Source organism: Asterias amurensis, chromosome 18, assembly GCF_032118995.1.
Source record: "Asterias amurensis chromosome 18, ASM3211899v1".
NCBI classification, from domain to species: Eukaryota; Metazoa; Echinodermata; class Asteroidea; order Forcipulatida; family Asteriidae; genus Asterias; species Asterias amurensis.
This window is the reverse complement of record NC_092665.1, coordinates 15247882-15272438: the sequence shown is the minus strand read 5'-3', so window position 1 is coordinate 15272438 and position 24557 is coordinate 15247882. Positions and strand designations below refer to the sequence as shown.

The following is a 24557-nucleotide window of genomic DNA, read 5'->3' as shown; positions in this document are numbered from 1 at the left end:
TCAATATTTATTCAATTCAGTTTAGTTGGTTCCCTTTGAACAACTTGACGTTGTGGTGTTTTTTTTTTTGTTGTTTTTTTTTTGCTTTCTACACGAACAGGCTAAAGTAGCGTCATGGGCGTTTAGACTTTCACTCGTTCAGCACGCCCCTCTCGCAGTAACGCACCACGTGCACTCGAATCTCTTTTGAAAACAACGACCGTTAATAATCCATAAGCTTTACGTTGACCAAGTTCCAAGACTCAAATTGCTTATAAGTAATAAAGGTACAACTACAAGAGTACAATGTTATTAGTAGTATTTATTTTATTTTCCAAAAATTAATAAAAAATATCGCATAGCATAATAATTCCACAAACGGGTAGCAGTATTTGGTATTATAATGTACTGTAAAATATGAATCTAGTCTCAAATTATAGAAGTAATTATATGCATCTAATAACTCGAAGAAGAAAAAACAGAACACAATTCCAAACTAAGTTGTTTCAAATACTCATTTGGAATTCAAATAAAAAGGAAATCTCCACATAGCTTGCAAAATAAAAGTCAACGCAAAAATGTCAAAATGCTTGTTAGAAAATTGCAGACTTTCCTAAGATACATGTAGGTCTACCAAGATCATAACAGTTTGATCATTTTTAGTTATCATGATTTAAAATGTAAATTAATAGTGTTTGCATATTATTTGTTATGATTTAATTAGTTTGGTGGGTCAGAACATAATAATGAAAGGGAAAGATTGTGATCTTTTTTTAATGGAATTATTTACAATTGTGTTGAGAGACCAAAAACTAAACCTGTGAGCAAATTTCAACCACTCCATGATACGTTTGGGTTTTTTTCTCCATTTGATTTTTTTAACCTTTTTAAAAACTTGTCAAAGGATGTTATTATTTCACATGAAAACTTTACAATAAATATTCCATATTTTTAGTATTAATAATAATATTATTTTGAAAAAAATTAAACGATTACAAATTTAGGGCAAAAAGGATACATTTTGCATTAGTTTTAAACATGCTACACCAACGTTTAAAAATAAGAATTTGAATTTAGTTTAGAGAATTTGTTTGATGTGTTTATGACACAATCTTACAAAGGATTACATTTTGAAACGATTCATTTTCTCATTCAAAAAGATGTTTTTTAAATCTAGAGTTATCTAACAAAGGTTACATTTTTGTTGTTATTAACTAATTTTGACTAATTTTTTACAGAAGTTCTTACAAAATGTTTCACTAATAACTTGTCTTCAGATACAATTCTCCGAAGTTGAACATTATTCTTTAACATTTCTCCCGAAAAGTAACAAATACGTTTGCCAATGGGTTGCCTTCAAACAAAACTCTGACAATTACTTTCAGGAACTGTAAGGCAGGAACAAAATACAACTTTAGAAGCGAAAAACCAAAGCTGTTATAACTTACAATGGAAGGAAAACAGTTAGTCCTGAAATAAAATAACTTTTGTTAGCTAAAACAGTTTTGGCTATAGAACCGAGCACAACAAACACGCGAAAGTATAAACCATTATACATGAAAACACTGGGATGAAGTACGACAGTTTATCTCCGTCTTTGTCCAATCTGTGCACAGAAAACAATTGATATTTAACCAATTATTACACAGTGTGCCATCTGCTCCATATGATCCTACTTCTGCCACCATTTTCTGAAAACAAACTGTAGTACTGTAGTAACATCCTTTTCTAATGGCGGTTCATAAAACTGAATGATAATCTTTTGTTTGAAGACATAATAACAGTTCCTCTACAATTTTAAAGTAGTTATTGCTTTCATTCTGACTCCTTTACAATCCAATATCCTTCTTTAAATTTTCGAAGCTGCATTCTGGTGAAGCCTTCTTATGTACTGATCATGGTCAAACTAAAAATCTAAGCTGCCAATTTACATTCCAGTCACAGTCTCTGCTTTCAGTACCTACACATGTAGACTGCCTAGATTAAAAACAATTCCAACCCATTATATAAACTGCAACTACATGTAATCTGCCATCAGAATCCATCTGCTACATTTTTAACCAATCAGAGCAAGCATTACACATAAAACTTTTTGCCAATTTCAAGCAACCTGATTGAAGTTATTTTCACGCCACATAGTTCTACTTGTTGACACCCCAACAAAATTAAAAGACTTTTTCCAATTACTGCAGCTGAGCTTCATTTTATACAAGTACAGAATCTCTACAACAAGGCACTTTTTTCTACAGACTTGTACCCTCAATAACAAAATTGATTCCACCCCTCCACAACCAGTAGACATACAGGGTACCAGACTAAGGCCGTGTGTGAAACAGCGACTTCGGCTATAGTTACCGCTAGATCGCTTGTGTCTGCCTGCTTCCTATTCTTCAACACTGGCAGATGTGCTGATCTAGCCATAGCTGTAGCCGGAGTCGCTGTTTCAGACACGGCCTTAGTTTCCTACAGCACAGGGAAGAAACAGGTCCTAAAAACTATTTGGCCGGAAATCTGTGTCTGTTATGCATAGTGCACAATCCTTTCATTCAAATGAAGATGCACGCAAAGAAGTTCACATCATTTTTACCGATAATGCAGTACACACTACAGGCACATGGAGTTGTGTACGTTGCTTGATTGCTGGGCCCAATTTCATAGAGCTGCTTAAGCAAAAAAATTTGCTTAAGCAAAAAATTCATTGCTTAGTAAAATCAGATTACCGGCCAAGACTCCACTTAATTGTAATGCTAAGTAAACAATAGCTTAATACTAGTCATAAGCAATGTATATGGCAGGAAAGTTTGGCCAGTAACATGTGTAAAATAAGCGAGCTATTTTCGTGCTTAAGCAAATTTTTTGCTTAAGCAGCTCTATGAAATTGGCCCCAGGTGTTTTCGGCATTGCACACTATGCATTTCACACAATGCATGTCGTACACACAGATTTTCAGCCATACTTAAGAAAATGTAAAGAAACCCTTTCCACAGATTATTTTGTTCTAACTGTGTCCATAAACATGTTGAAAACATTTTCAACTCGTACTTTGAAAGGAAGCACAGAAATTTGTTTGTTCCATTAAACACTGTTTTAAAAGACGGTCATTGTCCAATTAATGACCAAAATGGTTTGCTGAAGTCCTTTAGTTTGTTTTGCATTTCAGTCTCTCTCTCTCTGTTTGTTTGTTTGTTTGTTTTTTTGTCTGTTTATGGTGCTGTGAGGGCCTGGACACGCTTGGTGTTGCAGTCACGGCACAGAATATGATCGTCCAATGGGAAGCAGCCACGCCCATCCGCTTCGGAAGACAATAGAGCGTAACAATCCTACGAGGGATAAGATCAAGATGTGAGGCATACAAAGTTATTGGGAATTTGGAGTGACATATATGTTGTCTGCCTTAAACTGTTAAAGAAGGAAGCCATATCGAACTTGAAATTGGGCAACTGTGCTCCAAAGACCCTAGCCTTGAGCGGCCTCTCGATCTCTCCAATGGAGTTTTGTTCGAAAATTACATGTCCAGAAAATTTGTCAATGGTTGTGACCCAAAGTTTACAGTTAAACTCCATCAAACTATGGATGCTAAGTTGACTCGGTGGAGGGAGACTTACCTCACACTTGTAGCAGCCGACATGGAAGCTACGATCCAATGCCACAATGCGGACTGTCTCCTCCTGGCCAGACTCGGGCATTATGGGCTGAAGGCAGACACTGCAGCGCGGGGCAAACTTCCTGCAATGCAAAAAAAAACATGAAGACATAAAGCGAAGTTATTCCCACACCATATACCAGACAAGTTCTCTTGGCACTATACTCCATGTAACTAGTCGTTCTTCGCCAACACAGCTTGCACAGATGTGGTTTTTGTCCTGTAAGCGAAGAATGGTGATTGCAAACTCAGAAATTGGTGGTGCACACCTAGCAAAACATTCTGCTTAGCAAAAACAAGCAGGATACCACTTACAGATTGACATGGCATTTTGGCCGGTAACCTAATCCTGGTAAGCATACCTTTGTTGTGCTTTGTTACTTTATTTGCTTAAGAAGCTCCATGAAATTGGGCCCAAGTGAATTAGATTGATGATTATTCTTCAGAACTTTATTACAAAGTGACACTTAGTAATTTAGTGGTCATCACGCACTGAACTGAAGACTTACTTGTGGAAGTCCTCAATGCAGTGAATCTGGTTAGTTGCATCCACAGTGAACGGTATCCCGTCAAGGCTTTTTCCACACACTACACAGGTGAAGCAGTGTGGATGGTACGGCTTGCCAGTGGCTCTCAAGATCTGGGTGTAGTAGAAAGGGAGACGAAATATAAGAAGGGTTTCAAAATTTACAGATTCACACAGTACACGGATATGGATACGTTAACAATACGGTAAAATGATTATATGCAATTTTTTTTATTGCAGTTGTGTTTTTGCCGTAGATTACAAAACTCGGTTTTGGGTAAATTATTACAACACAACAAAAGTAATGCAACACTGCATAGGATGGAGAGACAGTCTGAGCACAGTGATCAAACTGTCAAGCAGAAACCGGCTTTTCGCAAAGCCACCAATACTCAAAAAAGAGATTTCTTACATGGCGTCAGCGCAAACCATACTTAGCAAAACCACATATTGTGTGCAAACTTACCCTTTCAGTGATAGGCTTGGAACAGGTGGAGCATTTTTCCAGCGAATCCTAAATAAGAAAATTGGGGAGGGAGAAATGTTATCAAGCTTCATTATGAAGTGTCAACGGGCAAGTGGTTTAGAGCATCAAATTCAAGTTCAGGTGATTAGGCCATGTGAGTGTGGGTTCGGATCCTAGTCATGACACTTGTGTCCTTGAGCAAGATACTTTACTATAATTGCTTCTCTTCACCCAGAGGTATAAGCGGGTACCTGTGGGGGTAGAGGTGTATGAAAAGTGTGTAGAAAAAAAGCCTTTGGAGCACCACGGCAGCTCAGAGGTGTATGCTAAGAAAGATTACAGGAATGTTATAGACCCTCTGACCATGTGGCACTAATAAATGCACTATATAAGAACTAGTGATTATAATTATTATTTGTTTTTGCTTTCTCACCATGTAGCAGGTCTCACAGAAGGCTTTACCCTCCAGGGCAAAGAAGGGATGTCCACGCAGTTTGGCATGGCAGGTATCACAGGTGAAGCAGTCAATGTGGTACACCTGGTCCATAGCAGTGCAACCGCTGTTATCTCCAACAACCTTCTGACCACATCGAGCGCAGATTCCTGTAAAGTAAAAAAAAAAAAAAATCTTGATCAATTTAGACGAACATTCAATGGGTCAGCTTGTGGCATTACGTCTTGTAGCATAATAACACAGGTATGTCAAACACTCATTTTCATGTGCATTGCAAAACAGAGGATCAACAGCTTTACACCCCAATTGAGGGTTGAAGCAACAATGCTGGAGGGTACAGGCCTTGATTTTCACTCTTGAAGGGGCCTGACAATTTTCCTCTGGTAAAGGGCACTATATGAGGAAAATGTAAATTTGTGTTGGAACTTTGCAAAGGGCACCATAGCAAAAGCACAGAGCACCACTGCAATTGCTGAGGGTGCCGTGGGTTATTTAGAGGACTGGGTAGTACTCTAAACAATTGAGTAGTAACCCTGGTAACAGGGACTTACACAACAGGAACTCTCCCTCAATTCTGAACTTACCAAAGAATTCTCCTTCATCCGGGGTCACCTCCATGTTCTGCATGAGTAAATTGGTCAGTGCGTCAATCTCGGCCTCCGTACCCGTCTTGGCAGGCGCTGAGATCGGCTGGTCTGTTGGCTTGGGTACAGTGGTCCCCGCATAGCTCCTCGGTAGGTCTGGTGGAATCGGCTTGTAGGCAGCCGTCGCAGCGCCCCCGTTCTGCTGGGGTGGCCGCTGCTGCTGATACGCAGGCTGCTTGTTGTAGCTTGGCTGCACATGGGGCTGCGGTGGGGGACGCGGCTCGTTGTATTGTTGCATCGTCACGTGGCTTGGGGGTGGTGGCGGGGGAAGGGGGAGGTCAGAGTGGACCCCTCCACCGTGTAGAAGCTCAGGGGGTGGTGGGGGAAGAGGTGCATCTCCGGGGGAGACGGCTTGGGCAGGTGGGGGTGGGGGGAGGAAGTCTTCCGCCTTGGGAAATGATACCTGAGTGTGCGACTGCACAGCTGAAGAAAAAGATAACATAAAATGTGAACATCTTCGAACGAACATTTTAATATACTTTTATTGGATGGAGTTATTTGGAGGCCATTCTGCGATGATTTGCAGCCATACTGTTATCATTTATGGGCCACATCACTATTTACCAACCAAACTGTTAACATCAAAGCCGCCAAACGGATACTACTTCATGGTTTGAGAATTGGAGTTACTTGTTATTAAAAACCAAGAAAAACAGCCTCTGCAGAAAACATTCATTATACGAGTTGTACATTACTAAAAAAGGTGGAACCACTATACAAACTGCTTGTGTGTTCCGTTGAGAACAACTTTCGCAAGAGTACAAACCTGACTGGGTATTTGTTTGTCCGTTTTGTTCACAAATAGAAAACAACTGTAATACGTAAAGATGAAACCTGTGAAACATGATGTTAATGCTTAAGTAGACGCTGTTAATGAAATGCCCGGGGTTAAATGATTAATGTGCGAGACAGGTTCCGTGCAGGCAAAAAATTTTAAAGCGGGCTTACATGTTAAGAGTTACAAATGGAGTATAGAAAGTCAATACAGATAGTTCCCACTTTGCGTCACACAGTGTTAAGTCAGCAATCTCTTTGGGCAAATCAGTCACTTTTTTTTACACACAGCTATGTTTGTTTGCGTTAATATTGCGAGCGGCAAGCAAGAGTATGATCAATTTCCTTGCGTGATTGGTCACAGAACCAGTAAAGGATGACTGCGTAGAAACATTAGAGTGTGTGACGCAGCTCAAAGCCAAAAGCCAAGATGGCAACTAATGGGAACTATCAGTTGGTAAATGAGACAAAACTGTACAGTCACGTGTGGGACCAATGGTGTGGGTCAATCAGACAGAACTTTTGTGTAAACCACAAAAGTACGTATTGTAGATCCTTTTTCATGGTGTGGCCATCTAGTCTAGCTCCCTGTATACACAGTGACAGCCATAGTTCTAAACTGCATTTTCTACACAAGGACCAGACTATTTTCCTCCGAGTCTCAGTTTGGTTACACTGAGTTACACTGTATAAAACCAACATGGCTACACCATGGTTGAGGTCGTGAACGAAAGGGCTACGCATAATCTGCTCCGAGCATGGCTATCCCCTGCCTCTAGTGGTGTGAATTATGCGCACAACTTAATTATGCTAACAACCTTTTGATTGCGGGTTCTGCGCACCTCTGTTACACAAATTGAATCAACCGCAGGACTAACTAAAATAAAGCAGATATTGGTCTCTGATGTCAATTTTACACTTCCAGGGGTTATTGAGCGAGCCATTCTGTGGGGAACTGGCGCGGGCAGGGCGGGGAAGATCAAACACCACTGGGAACGAGGTTGGCCAATGCCCGGAGCGGATAGGTGGTATCGTATAATAGGGAAAGAATTCAAGTGTTTAGGAACAACATCGGTATTTGGATTTCATGAGTTCAGAGGTCACTGAGAATTTACACAAAAGCCAATGAAGGGCCAGGTGGGAAGAGGGGAGAGTTAAGACCCCCACAACAATGTGAGAGACTGTTTGTAAGTGTGTGTGGGGGACATACATTGATACATTAACTTAGCGAGCATGTTGCTGAACAACTGAAACAGGGAAATGTTGGGTATAGAGTACGAGTCTTTCCACTGAAAATGTTTGTTTCAGACCAGTTTTCATAAAGCTTCTTAGTACCTCACTACATGCTTTGTGTTTACATTTTATTCTTATACTTTGTTTGAACTGCACCTTGAAAAGAAGCCTAACCCCCAACATCACTGAAGCAGGGCTTGAATTTTACACTTGACTGAAGGCTCAAGGCCAGTGGTTTTAGTGTCAGTAAACTAATGACTGGCAAAGTCTGATGGTGTTGTGCTTTTTAATTGAGTAACAATCTCTCACTGTCTACAATCTTGATAGGAAACCCCCAAATTTTGACTTTTGAGACTCAAATAAATACCATTCCATTTTGTTGAGTTATGACTTTAAATACTAACATTTGAGAAAGGGTTTTGCAAAAGACTATACAAGTCTCTTATGTACTGGAACATTTTTGGCCCCCCAACAAATGCTTTATCATGTCAAGAAAAGCCAGTTTTTCCCACCTAATATTTGACTTGAAGCGTAAACAGCTTGCCAAGCTCTATGAAAAGTGGTTATTTGGTAGCAAAATGTCCTGAGACAAAAGTATGACATTATTGTGTGAGACCGGTGAAAGAGGTGAAAGGGGGAAACGTGAAAAGAACGATCAACGAAAAGTGAGAAGCTTTAAAACCAGCTACCTGCTGTACTAAACTGCTGATGGCGCGGAGATGTTTTAGGAGGTGGCGCTGGTGGACCTGTTACAAAGGAAAATTATCAGCGGGAAAAAAAAGTAACAAAAAAAGAATGAAATAAGCTAGAGTTTTTTATTTTAAAACAGCAAAAAAACAGACTTGCTAGGACAGAGTAGAGTTTTTTGGAACACAACAGTGGTAGAAAATACATGGTTGGTTAGGCCGACTACATAAGAATCAGGACTTAGAATAGAATCTGGGCATTACAAATAGAATGAAACAATATATTGGGGGGGGGAGAAAAATACTTCCAGAAAGAAATAGGGGAAATTCAGAAACAAGACCACAAATATGAAAGGAAAAGTACTGAATGAAAGTACATTATGCGTAAAACTGAAAGCTGTTGATGGAGCAAAAACAAAGACTCCTTGTATGTATTGCGAAGCAGGCTGGCCAAGTCAGTTAGCTTTGAATATTTCTTGCTTTGTTGCATCAGCCATATTAGGGCAATGGCTGCCCGCCAATTTGGACACAAGCCAGATAATGCAGTCGGCAAGTCAGGAAGCAAGTCAGAGTCGGCCATAACTTGTTAAACTCACTAGTAATATACAGTGTGTACAGCTGTTAAATATAGACTTTCTTCATAAGGGTCTAAAGTGAAGTGCTGTCTTTAAAAACAAAAAACACCAAAACAAATTTTGTGAACTGTGTAAAGTCAGCGAAGTGACTATTTTCCATGTGACAACAATTCAAATACTTTTTAGAAAACGAAACTACATAGTAACATCAGGAGTACAGTTCAAAAATCTAAATTTCAGGGTGTTTTTTTTTTGGGCCGAAAGTTTATTCCAGGCAAATGAACCCTTCTTTTACTGGAAAAGAGAATTTTGAAGAGAGAAAAAAAAAAACAGAGCAGTCAGAGCTGAACAACGAAATAACAACTTTCTAAACAAAAACAATGGGAGACTTTGGGACGCTAGGTGGCAGCAGACTTACCAGGTAAATGTCCATTGTTTACGTAGTTCTGAGAGTGCGCACATGACCAAGAACTATGGATTTTACCTGGTAAGTCTGCTGCCAACAAGCATCCCAAAAGTCTCCCATTGACACATATCTGTACATGGAATGTCACAGTTTTACTTTCCATTTCCCCCCTCTAATTTTCTAGACAAAAATAAACAAGGCAAAGCAAAAAAGAAGAATCGCAATTTATGAAAAGATCAATACTTTCAAGGAATCATGCATTCATTGAATATCAAAGCAGTTAGCGGTCTTAGTTAACAGTTAATGAGCAAAGGAGAAATCTTCACAGGCTTACATGACCAAAATATATTTAAGCCTTTTTGAGATACGGCGGACACAATGCTTCAACACTATAAGGTGTGGGTAAATTTGTGTGTACAGATGATGTGACCTCTGACGTCACTCGAGAACCATAACATGATTCGCGCGCATACCGCCGGGCAAAACCTTTGTGTTTTGGCAGCCAGCTAGAAAGTGTATGCAATCTTACCATGACTATGCGTCTTTTTGCCCGGCGAAACATGACGTATACAGTGTTTTGTCAAAAGAGGCACACCGTCTATACACCCAAACCAAACAGTACACTCCTATATCACGTCTGCCCTACCTCAAAAAGGCTTATTACACATGATAAACTTTCATTTTCACTCATTCAAGTGAACAGTCGGAAAACAAAGCTGCTCCCATAATTCTCCAATGTATCACTCCGAAAGTTTTATGACAGTTTTCCAATGATCCTGTGAGGATCTTGCAATTTGTTAATCAATTTGTTTGCAAAAAAGAAAAAATGACAATCTCTTTGTTTTAGTAAATAAATAAAAAGAAGAGTGGAGAGAGGGAAACAATGGATATGGGGGCAGCTTATTAGCACTCTGACTGTGAATCTGAGCAGTGGTTCCAAGACTTTCACTTGGTTTAAACTTTTCCTAGGAACTCTTCAAGAGTGAATTAACAGCACCAGACCCCTTGCATAAAGACATAGTAAAATAACAGTGCACCATTTAATTTTTTTTTTTAATTAATTCTAGTTTTCTTTTTGTTTGAGGAAGGGATTGAGAGACAGAGTGTTGAGATGAAAAGTTTGTAACCCACAGCTGGATGCGTTTAAAATGCAAAATCACATTATCTTTGATCTATAAAATGGTACTGACTACAGGTCCCAAGTTCATAAAGCTGCTTACAAAGCAGAAAATCCTGTTAGCAAATTTCTCTGCTTTGAGCAAAATATCAATGGGGCACTAGAATTTTGGCTGGTAACCTATTTTTGCTTCTAAGCAAGATTTGTCTGCTTAGCAAGTTTGTGTGCTTACAGGCTTTATAAAATTGGACCCTGAATGGTGTGTATGCAAGAGGTCTACAGAGTCCATTAATGCACTTTCTCACGTCCAGGAGACTTTCTTACCTACTTTCGCTGGCGTCTGCCTGCTTGGTTTGGGTAGCGTTGGAGGGGGAGGGGCTACAGACATACCACCCACCGAAACGGTACAACAATGCAAAACATGAACACCAGCCAAATTTGCAAGAGACCACAGCAACAGCATACAATGATTCAATTGAGCATTACAGGATACCAGGCAAGTATGAGAAGAACAAATTTAGGAATGAATTGAGCATTGAAGAGAGAGAGAGAGAGAGAGAAGAGAGTTCAGGAATTGGAGAAGGGAGAAAAAACAGGTATTAGTTTACCATCAAAATGCAACCAAGCTTCTAACATTCTAATACTGACCCATTGCACCGACATCACATGGGGCTTATGTCAGCCACACTCGCCATTTTGGAAGTCAAATTTGTACGCACAAATGATAGAAAGTGTGCAAGCGCTGCATCTAGAGTTTTTACCGAAAATGGCTTCCAATCGCAAGTTGTAGCAACTCTCTCAATACACAGGTCTGGTTGCTTTGTTAAAATGGACTCAACTTTTCTGCGGGTCATTGACTCCCAAAATGGCGCAACCAAGATAGTTGTGATGATGACGTCATCAGGGGCCAGTTTCATAAAGCATGTAAGCACAGAAAACTCTTGCTTAGCAAAAATAGGTTACCAGCCAAACTACCATCCATTTACCATTGCTGTGACTGGTACCCTCCTAATTTCTTACTCAGCAAAGAAATTTGCTAAGCAGAATTTTCTGCTAAACAGCTTCATGAAATTGGGCCAAGGTGAGTTGGGTCAACACATGTACTGAACATACTTTTACCATTCTGCAGCCATCTTTGTCAAGTTCCCTGTATACTTTCAACAGTAAGGAATATTGACACTCACATGACAGAAGAGCACCAGACTATATTTTGGCCTTCAAGCCTCGCTTTGACTCCAATGCTTTTAATGGCAGATTTAAAGATGGCTGCATTAGGATAGAAGAGTCTAGCTACACTATTCAAGCCACCGCAAGTTTCACAATTGGCATTTTGAAGAGAAAAAACACAATTTATTAACATTTCTTGGCATGAGATTTGTGTCTATGAAATATGTATTAAATCTTATAAAATGTGTGATGGAAAAAAAACTTAATGCACAGGGTACAAATAATGTACTTTGTACATTTGTAAGTGTTCAATCATGTAGTTTTCACAATGATATGATTTTATTTATGCTGGACTTGATCAAATTTAAATAACTTAGGCATAAAAAGGCTTTAAAGCTCCAGGAAACTGGGTCCAGGGCATGGATTCCTCAGTGCTGCCGGATGCAGAGTCCGAGCACACATCTGTCCCTCAGGTTGGTTACAGGGCCAAATTTCATAGGGCTGCTTATAAGCACAAAAAGTAGCTAAGCAAAACAAAATTATGCTAACCAGAATAAGGTTACAAGCCAAAATAAGATGTCACATGTACACTCTTAACTGCTACCTGCTTATTTTTGCTTAGCAGAAAATTTTTAAGCATTATTTTTTTGCCGGAGGTCTATGAAATTTGGTTCTGGAAAGTAGCATGCTCTGGTATGCTGACTGTAGTCACACAGCAGGAAAAGACCAGTCAAATTAAACCCTGATATCTAGGGGCAAGTGGGCATCCCCAGTCATGGTATGACATTTACTGATGGACCGTCCTCGGTGCTCGATGGTGGTTGAAGGTTTATTTTTATCCCGTCAGGAATTTAGGGCAAGTAAAGATCAACGACATACAAATGGGGCAAGGATCTGGAGGAATGACAGAGTTTGTGGCGGGTATGAAGGTTTTGAACTGTCTTTATCCTTGCTTGATAGGCTTGAAACCGTCTTCAGTGTATAGATTATTATTACTACTAAGGGGCACCAAGGCAATGATTAGGGGCATTGAGGCAATTGCTTCAGAGTTCATGGCAGGCTTGGAACCATCTTTCTCCATTCTTGACTTGATAGTGGATAGAGTGGATAGAAGGCATGCTAGAAAGGACGATAAGGTGGGGAGATGACCAGGTCATCATCTCCGCAGCTGCCTTATAGTCCAATAAATAAACTCACTAAGTGAAAATAAATATTGGGCAAACAGAGGAAGCCTGGAACATCACATCATCTTTCTTGTGAGGGCAAGGCAGATTTTCTTTGATACATGTAGGTACATGACATTAAGGTCACCTCAAATTTCCACTGCCAAACATTTCAAGGGGTGTGTTATAGCCGAGGAGTCAAGCACACTGGTCTCACATGTGTACCATTAGACAACCGAGGTGGCCCGATGGCATGAGGCAGTTCGAGTCCGAAGTGCAAATTTATTTATTTAAATAATTTTGTCACGAAGTTCTAATCTTTATCCCAATGCAAAAAAATACATCTGATGCGATGCAATTTCTGTTCTGTGTTTTACTATATACATGCATTGTATATTATAAAATATACAGGAAAAGTAGGGTTTAGACTCACTCATGTTTCCGCACTGACATAATTAATACACAATACACATCATAACCAATGTAATAGACCCACCAACCATCTTACCCTAGTAATTATAATTGCATGACGACATCCAGGTCTTTTCCCCCACCCTCAAATGTTTCATTTAATCAAATAAGGACTTGTAATGTCATTGCGTATGTAGCAGACAAACTAACTGGATCGATGTTCGTAATTTTATTACTTCGTAGTTTGATTACAGTTCCATTTGGGAAGGCCAAGGCCAATGTCATGCTGAGAGCTTTGCATCGGTGTTTGTGATAATGTAAGTGCCGCGGACTTAATTAACAATGTATGGAGAAAATCAAATTACAACTATGCATGTAAATCTTCTGGCCAAAAATTGTAACACAAACGGAAAGTCTAAAAAGAAAACTGAATGTTGTCAGATGAATGCTTTTACATCGAAAATGCAACCAGGAAGACAAAACTAGTTTCAACGTAAATGTATTGATTGATGTGAACATTCTTTGATACACTTACTGGTATTTTACTGGTATCAAAGTTTTTCTGTTAAGATTGATATGTACATGTATGTAAAGGCTACAATTAATTTTAGAAGACTTTTCATTTATGATGAATAATATTTTAAACCTTTACCATCCCAAAAAGCTTTAAAATTCACAGCCATGTTTTGCATGATTCTGTTGGATTGAATTAATAGACATTCTTACTCGGTAATGGGTGTGTACGTATCTCAAAACAAAATGCCCAGAAAAAAATTCCAAACTTTTTGATTGAACAGTTTTAAATAGAATTCGTACAAAAATTATGTTGGTTATTTATTTGTTCACATCTGCTATACCAATAATGATTTGTTGATTGGTTTCAATGTATGTTGTTGATGTAGGCTAAAGGTATGTGTAGTATGTTTCATAGCTTATCACACATTGTAGTACTTCTTCAGATAGCTCTCTAATGTGGATTAATGGCTCGCATATGGCAGCACAATTTAAAATATTAATGTCAGAAAAGTAATGATCGTGTCTTCAAGTGAAAAGTATGTGTGTAGACTGATAAAAAATGGCAGGAGTGTACAAAATATTTATGTGTACCGGCTTGCCATTTAGTTGTACTTAGATCCTTCTCAGATCATGTCACTATTTTTTCATTTAACATACCGGTGTACTTACACGTACATGTCACATGTGTCACGATATGCTCACATCCAGCGTTTCATGGTACGTGCACGTCATGCGTGTCACAGTACTAGAACTGAACAACTATGCACTTAGAAATGCAACGTACATGTACTTGTACATCGTGCGTGTGCATAAAACCCCAAACGGCAAATCTCCCGTGTGGGGATAGAAATGTGACGCTAGTGAGAAAGAGTCAACTGCTTCGTAACTCTTTCTGAAATTCAGTGAAATTTACAAACTAAAACAAACTTGAGTAATTTACAAATATCACGATTTGAACAATTGAACACTTTGTTCGCATTCCTATCATGCCTCATACATTGTGTACACACACAAAAAGTGAAGAGAAGTTAAAAAATGGAAGTAACTAACACAGGGCACTGTCATTCACACTCAAGCCAAGCAAATTCAAAATGACAAGACTGGAAAACCATCCTCACCTCTGGAACTGTGGGGGCCTGGCGGGGGCAGAGAGCTACCCCCATACCCACTGGCCTTGCCCTTGGGTTTGGGCGCAGTGACAGGGGCAAACTTCTTGGGCTGACTAGAGTAGAGGTTGGCCGATGAGATGGTCTGTGTGGTGTAAGGCTGAGGAGTGGAAAGCTCCTGCCTGGCTTGGTCTAGGTTATCCAGCTCCTGCTGGAGACGATCCATGGTCGTCGTCATGTCTTCTATCGTGTCTGAGGAAAGAAACACAGAATTGAAAGCAAAGTGTTGTTTTAACAAATTAAAAAGAAGCACCGGCCATCTAAAGGCCCATTCATACTTGCTGTGTTTTCACTGTGTATGCAGCGCATGGACCAATTTAGCACGGTGCACAGTACATGAGTATACATGGAAGCAAATTGCGTAGTAAATAATGCACTTCTGTGTCCGCTGCATTTTAACTGCGTACGCAGCGCACTGGATAACCCATTTATCACAGTGCTCAGTGCGTAATTTATGGAAGCACAGTGTGTAGTTATATTGAGCTTCTGCGTCCAAATAAAAATGGAAACAAAACTAGGACGTACTCACTAGTTTGATAGATGAAGTCGGACAAATTGAAATATTTTTCACATTGCTGGATGCGAAGGCTATGAGCCTCTCCAGTGCCAGTGAATTATCACAAGAACCTGATTAGAAGATGAAAACCGTGCACACAAAAAACAAACGATGACCCTACAACTGTACCTAAGTGTCGTCAGAGTATAACAATGAAAACAAAATTAATGGCCTGTTATTTCAAACCCAGTGCGATCTTTCTCGAAGGCAAAATGAGAAAGTACAAGTAGGCCCAGCCTATAAAAGTTAAAATATTTTACAAAAATCCATATGATAAAAGTACCATATGTTCACAGAACTAAAAACCAAGCAAGCATGTCATTAACATTACTCCATTGCCAAACAAGGACTAGCCTGTAAGTAAACAGTAAACACCCTGACTTCTTGAGTTACATGATGTACGTTCAATATACACACAACCTATGATAAATAATATCATAATATATGGGGGACTGGATGCGGTTTGAGTGGGGGGGGGGGCTGATAATTTGTATACAGGGTTCACATTGTGCACAGTATAGAAAAAATTAAATAGTGGACAGTAAGCATAATTCTGCTGTTTAATTAGATGGAATGTTCAATACACTGGGGCAAAACTTTACTTTCTCAAGAAACAACACACCAGAAGTGCAACCCAATTACAATGTTTTAAATTATATTTGATGTACACTGTAGTAGGCCCACTTAATTATACATTAATTGCATTTCCAAACAGTCTTAATTATGTGTACTTTACAGGGAACGCAAACAAGGTACACTCCAGCCGGAAATTCAACACAGTTTTTAACCACATTTCTATTAAGGTTTAGAAGGTTTTTCAGAGCTGGTATGAGCCTCCCCCAGGGATCTTTCTATGACCTCATTTCGGGAGAGGGCAAGGGAGGGGGTAAGAGGGTAAGGGAGGGGGTAAGAGGGTGGCGTGGGGGGCTAGAGGGTACCCCCAATGTTATGCCACTACTCTTCAGGCCTTGAATTTCATTCTTGAAAGTGCACAACAATTTTCCTCTGGTAGCAGCGAAGCACTTCTATGGAGAAACCTTTAATTTGTATATGAACTTTGCAAAGGGCACCACAACAAAAGCACAGGGCACCACAGCAACTGCTTTTGGTGTCGTGGGTTATTTTGAGGATCGTCTCTCTTTAAAGATTCTGGACCTTCTGGTCTACATTACACTGTGAAGTGAACAGACATTCCTTCAGGTGCGCCTTCACACAGCCATGCAGTTCCTCCACACAATCCTTGCCACAACGGGTGTGTTACGCCATAGAGCTTACGCAAAGCCACAACTAATCCGGCACCTTTGACTTAATCTCAATCTACAAAAATGCTATAGTTCAAGTAATTCCTGCTCTCTCAGCATCAGAGTCAAACGACTGTGTGAAAATTTACTGAATCAGCAATTCACACTTCACACTTTCCTATCAAGAAAACTATCATTGAGAAGGCCTTGAACTTCGCTCTTGAAGGGGCATAGCAATTTCCTTCTAGTAAGGGGCACTTCTATGACAATTTTTTTAATTTGTACAGGAACTAGAAATGTAAGAACTTCACACGCACACAAAACCTAAGCAAAAACAAAAGAGCACTTAGAGTGTGTAGTATAGACCAATCTGACGCGCACTGGGCGCGCTAGTGTTGAGCACCGCGCGCCATTTGCTGCGGTGTCTTCAATGCCTAGATTGTGCACAAACAGACACCGCAGTTGCTTATTTTCAAAAGAGGACACTACCAATTTTGTTTCGTCGGATCGGCCTATAAAGATGTTATTGTAGGTCTGATTTAACATGAAAATTCAGATAAAAAGTTTGGAAATATTGCTCTTTTTATAGATGCTACAAAGTAAATAAGTTCAAAATAATACACAAATTTTCCATTCTAGGTTCACTCCTCCAAATGTATACAAAATGTAAACAGCCAACATAGGGCTAGATAGCTAAGTTTGTAGAGCGCCGGAGGTCATTTTTGTTCAACCCCAAATATCACTCAATGTACACATCATTGTAATATGTACAAATGCATACTGTACATCAATACAATGTCTCAAATTACTTTCTAAAAATCAGCAACCCCTCTTACCTATTTTTTGTGTCCCCATTCTACAATTCCAGAAAGACGATCAGAAAAAAGTTCCTGCACCACCAGGAAACGGCGAAATGAGAATGTCAAATTCCTCAGAAAAGTCCCCGAGCACAGGAGGCTGACTTTCAGTTTAGTAAGCTCAAATAAATTCCATTTCAGCTCAAATTCCTCTGGAGACGAATTTCAGCTCTGATTACTCTTGAACCACACCGAAGATGATTACAAAGTTTCAAGGAAAACAACATTCATGACACGCTTAATTCACAAGAAAGAAGGAAAACCCATTGACTTTCTCAAATCTTGACGCCGAGTCCTCACTAAGGATGAAGTCAATTCCAAATTTGATCAAACTATCTGGCCTCGGTGGAAGATGATCCACTCAAGTCTGCCACCACAATCTCCGGACGGACGGCTACACCAAGTATTCCAGAAAGGAATGCATTCAAAGAAAAAAAAACAGAGGAATTAAACCTCAGATGGTGAATAAAAAATCACCAGACACCCCCAAAAACTCAAATGGTCTTGTCCAAGTTCTTAACTTTAACATCTGTCCGAAATCTCCAGAGACATATTTTGCCAGGAAGTTTAATGACCTGAGCTGACCAATGGACAAGTCTTGATTGGTAATTAATGAACTTCTGTCATTTGTTTAAATACGCTTTTTGGACTATACCATTCTTTATGATAGGGATGTTTGCAATCGCCTCATTACTCACTGGTCAGACAGCTGAACTCTTCATAACTACACATGACATAGGAAGGGAATGCTGAAAATCCAAAAGCATAAATTTCTTCAATATGATACATCAGAACTTAAAGAGTTCACACTGTACACTACCAGAAATAACATCAACATCGGAAGATGTAACTTGATTCAGTTTCTCAAGTTGCAAGTTTGATCTCATTCTAGAAAAAAAACTGGGTATTTCCATCGATCTTTCAGTTTTAATTTTAGACAATGGTTTCTTACAAATGTAGAATACATGTATGATCACATTTATCCAGTTTCAGTTTTGTTTATAAATATTTGATACCAACCCTGTTTTGTGGTTACAACATTTTGTACAATGAAAAAACTATTATTGTTCAGATAGGTAGGCCCCTATACCATCAGTAGAGACTGCTTTGGTGTAGGGTGGTAGAGTTTCTGTTTCTTTTTTGTGTTCATTGTGAAAAAAAAAATTGCTTTGAAAATGTTTAAGGCTTTGCAAGTTAATAGTACCGTATTGGATGGACTTTCGTTTGAGCGTTATCGCAGAATATAATCACTTGATGAAATCTGGCTTTCCACTCGGCTTCTCCCAGTGATAAGAATCTGAAATGGGATAGTCCAGATTTCACTGTAAACTGTAAACTGTACATTATACAAAACCCAAGCAAACAAACAAACAAACAAACAAACCAAGGAATTATTGCACAGCAGCCACACACCTTTAACCAACACGTTTGATACATACCAGAGAATTCTAAAAAAATTGCCACGATATTAATGAGCCCTTGGGCAAGCGTTGAGAGAGTTAACTCAGTGTGCTAATCCAATTAAGCGCTCATTCTCTTTCCTTCGTCCTTAGCGTTTAATGCAGGACAAGACAAAAAACTTGATCCTTCCCCAGCGAGATGCCCTCCGGGTTCAAACAGCTGCAACATCAATGTCTTCACTCCCTCTGATGATTTACTTCATGGAGAGCTGTCTCCTACAATAAGTAAACTTGGAATCTTCTAACATCTGGGCCATGTACATGTAAGCACAAAAACTTGCTAAGCAAAGGAAAATAATGCTTAGCAAAAACAGGCTACCAGACAACATTCCATTTAGTTAACATTGTTGTGACTGGTGACCCTCTAATTTTTTGCTTAAGTACATGTACCAAACAAATTTGTTAAGCAGTATTTTCTGCTAAACAGCTTTACGAAATTGAGCCCTGGCCATTAGCCCATTTCACACTACACTTTAATCAGGAGAATCTCTGTGTTTTAAGGAGACATTTAACTTGGAGATTCTCTGGACTAAGTGGAGCGTTCACACTACACCTTTCCGGGCTAAACATTCTCTGGATTAATAACGAACAAAAAACTGGCTGAATCCAGTACAATTTAACCCTGCCTAGGACTAGGGTTAACCTATGGGTTAACCGACCAATCTCGGTGTTAGGTTGTGGAACTGAGTTAACTTTCTCTGGATTATTGTAGTGTGAAAGGAATCTGCGGGTCAGTTTTAATACATTTAGAAGACATTTTAATATGTATAATATTAGTGCTAACTTAAAAAAAAAAAAAAAACGGTGTGCATGATACAAATTATGACAACCACTGGTACTGCAAATAATGCAATATGAGGAATAATCTAATAGAGAAGTATGTTCTCCCGATGCCTTCAGCTAAGCCGCTTGAAACTGGATGCAGCCTCTCTCTACCAAGCTGCTCATCACTGTTTCCTGTAGGGATTCCTAGAGTGCGACCGGTCGGCGGGCGGCGGGGCGCACAATCGCAGAGAGAAGACCACTCCACTTATCATGATGATTCAGGAGTGTGGTGACAGTGCAGTGAAGTGGATCAGTTTGGTGACATTAAAGACAATCTCGATTCTTCTGGTGGTCTCTTTTAGTGGGTGACGACACAAGAGAATACTGCAAGACATTATGACACATACTTGCCTGACAAAACTGTACATGATCCAATGTAACTTATACGTTTGTACCATAACAATTTGCATTCTGTGCATACTTTGCAAATGAGTGCATGAATGTACACATGAGGCTGTTAATCATCATGTCACGTTCCCAGTATAAACAATAACAATCATACATTGTAGGCCTACTGATTCTCATATGAAAATAGGGACCAGTCTAATTTCCCTCACAGCTTCAGTTCGGTTATTTGCAAGAAACATTACAAATGGCCACACCACCAAATGAAAAATGTTGTTACATGTCGTGCACACATGCCCCACCCCACATACAGTGGCTCAAAGATCGTAATCTGGCTGAAACTTGTTCCATACATTGTATCACTAGTCGTCATTTCAGTAAGCAACTCTTTTCATGAAACAATCAAATCCGTGCAAATATTTTTATATATGCTTTGTACCACGACCATCTTTAAGACGAGTAGGCTTTTGGATAAAAATTTACTCAATTATTTTTCGGGGTCAAATAAAAGTATGGTCCTACCTTTAATATAGAGCATAACGTGGATAGTGTTCAGCACTACAATGTAATTTAAAACCAAACACTTTGCACTTCCTTCCCTCATGTGTAATTCCTACTGGTTGCAAAGCTCCCAGTTTGCATTTATTTGCCCTCATTTTAGTCTCAAATGATTGAACTAACTCTCACTCTCAGGAAGCTATCATGACCTTAGGGTCACATGATGGAAGGATTCTGTTTCTTGAATTTCCTGTAATTGATCGACGACCATAAATTTATATTTACATTGAAACATAGATAACAATGAAATAAGGAAGACATTTGCGCTCAATTGACTTGTTTATTTATAAATGTTTGATACATGCAGTATACATGTATGCACCTTTGGTAATCATAACCTGTCCATAGAAATTGAATGACCCAATTTTCTGAAGGCTCACTGGCATTTTTTACTTTGAAACTGTAAGGCCCTTTTCCTACAATTTCAAGGAAATAAAACCCAAAATAAATCGAGGGGGAAAGAAAATTGCCTTAAAGCCATTAGACCCTTTCGATACAGAAAAAAAAAAATCACAGATTTACAAATAACTTACAGGGTTTACAGAAGGTAGTGGTGAAAGACTCCTCTTGAAATATTATTCCATGAAATGCTTTACTTTTTGAGAAAACAGTAAAACAATATAAATTCTCGATATCGAGAATTACAGATTTATTTTAAACACATGTCATGACATGGCAAACAAAACGTGCGGATACAAGGATGGGTCTTCCCGTTATTTTCTCCCGACTACGATGACCGATTGAGCCTAAATTTTCACAGGTTTGTTATTTTATATAGAAGTTGTGATACACGAAGTGTGGGCCTTGGACAATACTGTTTACCGAAAGGGTCCAATGGCTTTAAGAAATGTTAATAGAAATTCATAATTTCCTTGTAGAGGACGGTGCCCTTTACTAGTTTACCAAGGAGAGAAGGCCTTGGTGCCCTTGCCCTTTAATTATAACGATGCTCATCAGGGCCCAATTTCATAGAGCTGCTTAAGCACAAAATTTTGCTTAAGCAAAACAATCTTTGCTTAGTAAAATCAGATTACCGGCTAAGACTCCACTCAATTGGTATGCTAAGTAAACAATAGCTAAATACCAGCCACAAGCAATGTACATGTATATTGCATGACATTTTGGCCTGGGCCCAATTTCATAGAGCTGCTTAAGCACGAAAATAGCTCGCTTATTTTACACATGTTACTGGCCAAAATGTCATGCCATATACATTGCTTATGACTAGTATTTAGCTGTTGTTTACTAAGCATAACAATTGATTGGAGTCTTGGCCGGTAATCTGATTTTACTAAGCAATGAATTTTTTGCTTAAGCAAAAATTTTTGCTTAAGCAGCTCTATGAAATTGGCCCCTGGTCTTGGTGCCAAATTTTGCTGTTGGATAATACAGTACGTGTACTTAATAAAATACTGTTCAAAACTGTAATACCATGTTCCATCATAGGTTCTTTGTCAGCATAATAAATAGGCCTACTAGGTCGTACCTGCAACTTTACTAAAATAATACAAGTGGATTGCTACTCATCTATTCCACGTAAAGCTTTAAAGTTATCACTTTAAAATAATTCTGCCACAACAATCAAAAATATATTTGCTACTCAACAGAATCCCGACTATCCCTGAAACATTACATGGACACATGTAAACATGTCAATGGTATTGTCTGGCATCTGAAGGTCGACCATCACTTGTCAATGCCATTGTAATTTCATCATGTCCTAACCAGCTTCTTGAAATCAATATAAACCAAGGTTCCATTTGGCATCTTGATTAGACAGGCAAACAGTCTCACCTCCATGGTCTCATTGGACTACAACTCTAATTGGTTATTAAGTTTTATTTTGGAAAAGTTTCCGTATGGCGCCACCACTTTTTCATTCGATATGAAATAGTATAGTAATAGTATAATTTACCTCAATGAGATATCCCTTTTTATAAAAATTTGAAAAAATTTGTGAAAATGTGGTGGCGCCATACGGAAATCCTTTATTTTTTGCACAGATTTTGTTTGAAAACATTTATCCAATACGTACTCAAATTTTGAAAGACAAAAAGATTTCAATGAGTGGGTCATGAAAATTGAACATAGTTTTTACATTGTACCAGAAAACGACCATCGGGAGGATGGAGGGTTACGATCATCGCAACTAGCAGTACAGTAAAACCTTAGTTGCGACCATGTAACCGATCCTCCCAACGGCTGCCAGGCCGGAGGGTTCTGAAGCTCCCGCACTGTGTGCAGGGCGAAATGGTTAAAAACATACAATTTTGACAGCTAGTCAGCAGATTTGCTCCATTTTTACCACTTTTGAAAATCATGACACAAATTCTAGGAACACGAACTTGATCCTCAATGTCTAATGAATCCTACAATATATACCACTCAAAACACCATTGTTGAGGAAATAATTTGAAGACAAATGTAAGATAACAAGTCTATCAACCCTTTAAAGCCATTATACACTTTCGGTAAACAGTATTGTCCAAGTCCCACACTTCGTGTATCACAACTTATATATAAAACAACAAACCTGTGAAAATTTAGGCTCAATCGGTCATCGGAGTCGGGAGAAAATAACGGGAAAACCCACTCTTGTTTCCGCGCGTTTCGCCGTGTCATGACATGTGTTTAAAATAAATCCGTAATTCTCGCTAACGAGAATTTATGTTGTTTTACCGTTTTCTCAAAAAGTAAAGCATTTCATGGACTAATATTTCAAGAGAAGTCTTTCACCATTACCTTCTGTAAACCGCGTAAATTGTTTGTAAATCTGTCAACTTTTTTTCTTTTTTTTCTTTACCGAAAGGGTCCAATGGCTTTAATTGATTGAAATGGCTCTGCAAAGATTAAAACAAGCGTGTCCTGTCAAAATGTCACCATGATCATGTCATTCGCACACAGTAGAGTAAGACTTTTACACACAGCGTTTTCCAGTTTGATGAGTGACGACAAATCCCTTGAAATGACTTTCGAGAGTTTGATCTCTGTCCTTACTCTAGTCTATGGTTTGATTTTACACTTACCGTGAACTACAGTCTTTACCGGTACGTCGTTAGGAAAAGATACCAAACTCAGTCCCAAACACTGTCCTGCCTGGATAGATTAAAATTATTGTATTCAATTCCCAGAAGTCAAGTGTAGATTATTAGCTGTCTTGATGCCGAAGTCGTGAACAGCAGCGCTGCTAAGAAAAGTGACTAGACGAAGAAGAATGTTCGCTATGTGCGTGACAAGTCTAACAACTTTTTTTACTCGACCTTTAGGGTTGGCCACAACCCCGACGTCGGTAACGAGAATACATGTATCATCGAGGCATGTTTACGGCGCCATACTATTGCCAAAGTCCACCCACGCTGTAACTTTAAAGGGGCTCTCACGCCACAACAAAATGTCATGGACAAGAAATGACACAATTTTGTTTCCCAATGTTTAGTCTGTTGTGTCGTTTTTATTAATATCATCAATAATACATTATGAGCATGAATATTCTTAAATATTGTGTAAATTCTCAGTATATTTGGCGTGTAACAATAAAGTTACAAATGAAAAAAAAATATCTAAAAGATTTCCTTTAATATAACTTAAGGTCACACAGGTGAATATTTAGGGTGGGGCTGGGCTCCGTTTTTTCATACATTGCATTGAGAGGAAGGCCCCATTGGTGGGGGTGGGGGGGGGGGGTGGAAGCCGAGATGTAAGGGTGAGAGAATCGCTGGTTAGCGACAAAACTCCTTGGGCGCTGTGAAGTATTATGATATACTAATACATCAAGGCAAAATAATATGT

The 24557-nt window shown here is 39.1% G+C and overlaps 1 protein-coding gene across 5 annotated transcripts; it reads right to left on the bottom strand.

The window, feature by feature from the left end:
- Window positions 1–283: 283 nt before the first annotated feature.
- On the bottom strand, window positions 284–24014 carry LOC139950406 (lipoma-preferred partner homolog). 5 transcript variants are annotated; one of them, XM_071949056.1, is made up of 10 exons: window positions 23795–24014; window positions 14879–15118; window positions 10828–10881; window positions 8409–8465; window positions 5653–6135; window positions 5048–5217; window positions 4615–4662; window positions 4132–4262; window positions 3585–3705; window positions 284–3299 (listed from the first exon to the last, which is right to left on the bottom strand). In XM_071949056.1, the coding sequence occupies exons 2-10, from the start codon at window positions 15102–15104 to the stop codon at window positions 3183–3185; spliced, it is 1407 nt and encodes a 468-aa protein (XP_071805157.1). In that variant the 5' UTR covers window positions 15105–15118; window positions 23795–24014; the 3' UTR covers window positions 284–3182. The 5 variants fall into 5 exon arrangements, with proteins under 5 accessions (XP_071805157.1, XP_071805156.1, XP_071805160.1 ...); XM_071949055.1 differs by lacking the exon at window positions 23795–24014 and adding an exon at window positions 17560–17982; XM_071949059.1 differs by lacking the exons at window positions 8409–8465; window positions 23795–24014 and adding an exon at window positions 17560–17981.
- Between the last annotated feature and the right edge of the window lie 543 nt (window positions 24015–24557).

Coding starts and splice junctions, on each gene's coding strand:
- LOC139950406 (XM_071949055.1), bottom strand. Junction 4,663..5,047: donor TCTGTGAGACCTGCTACATG/GTGAGAAAGCAA, acceptor TTTCTTATTTAG/GATTCGCTGGAAAAATGCTC. Junction 3,706..4,131: donor TGCATTGAGGACTTCCACAA/GTAAGTCTTCAG, acceptor TTTGCATTGCAG/GAAGTTTGCCCCGCGCTGCA.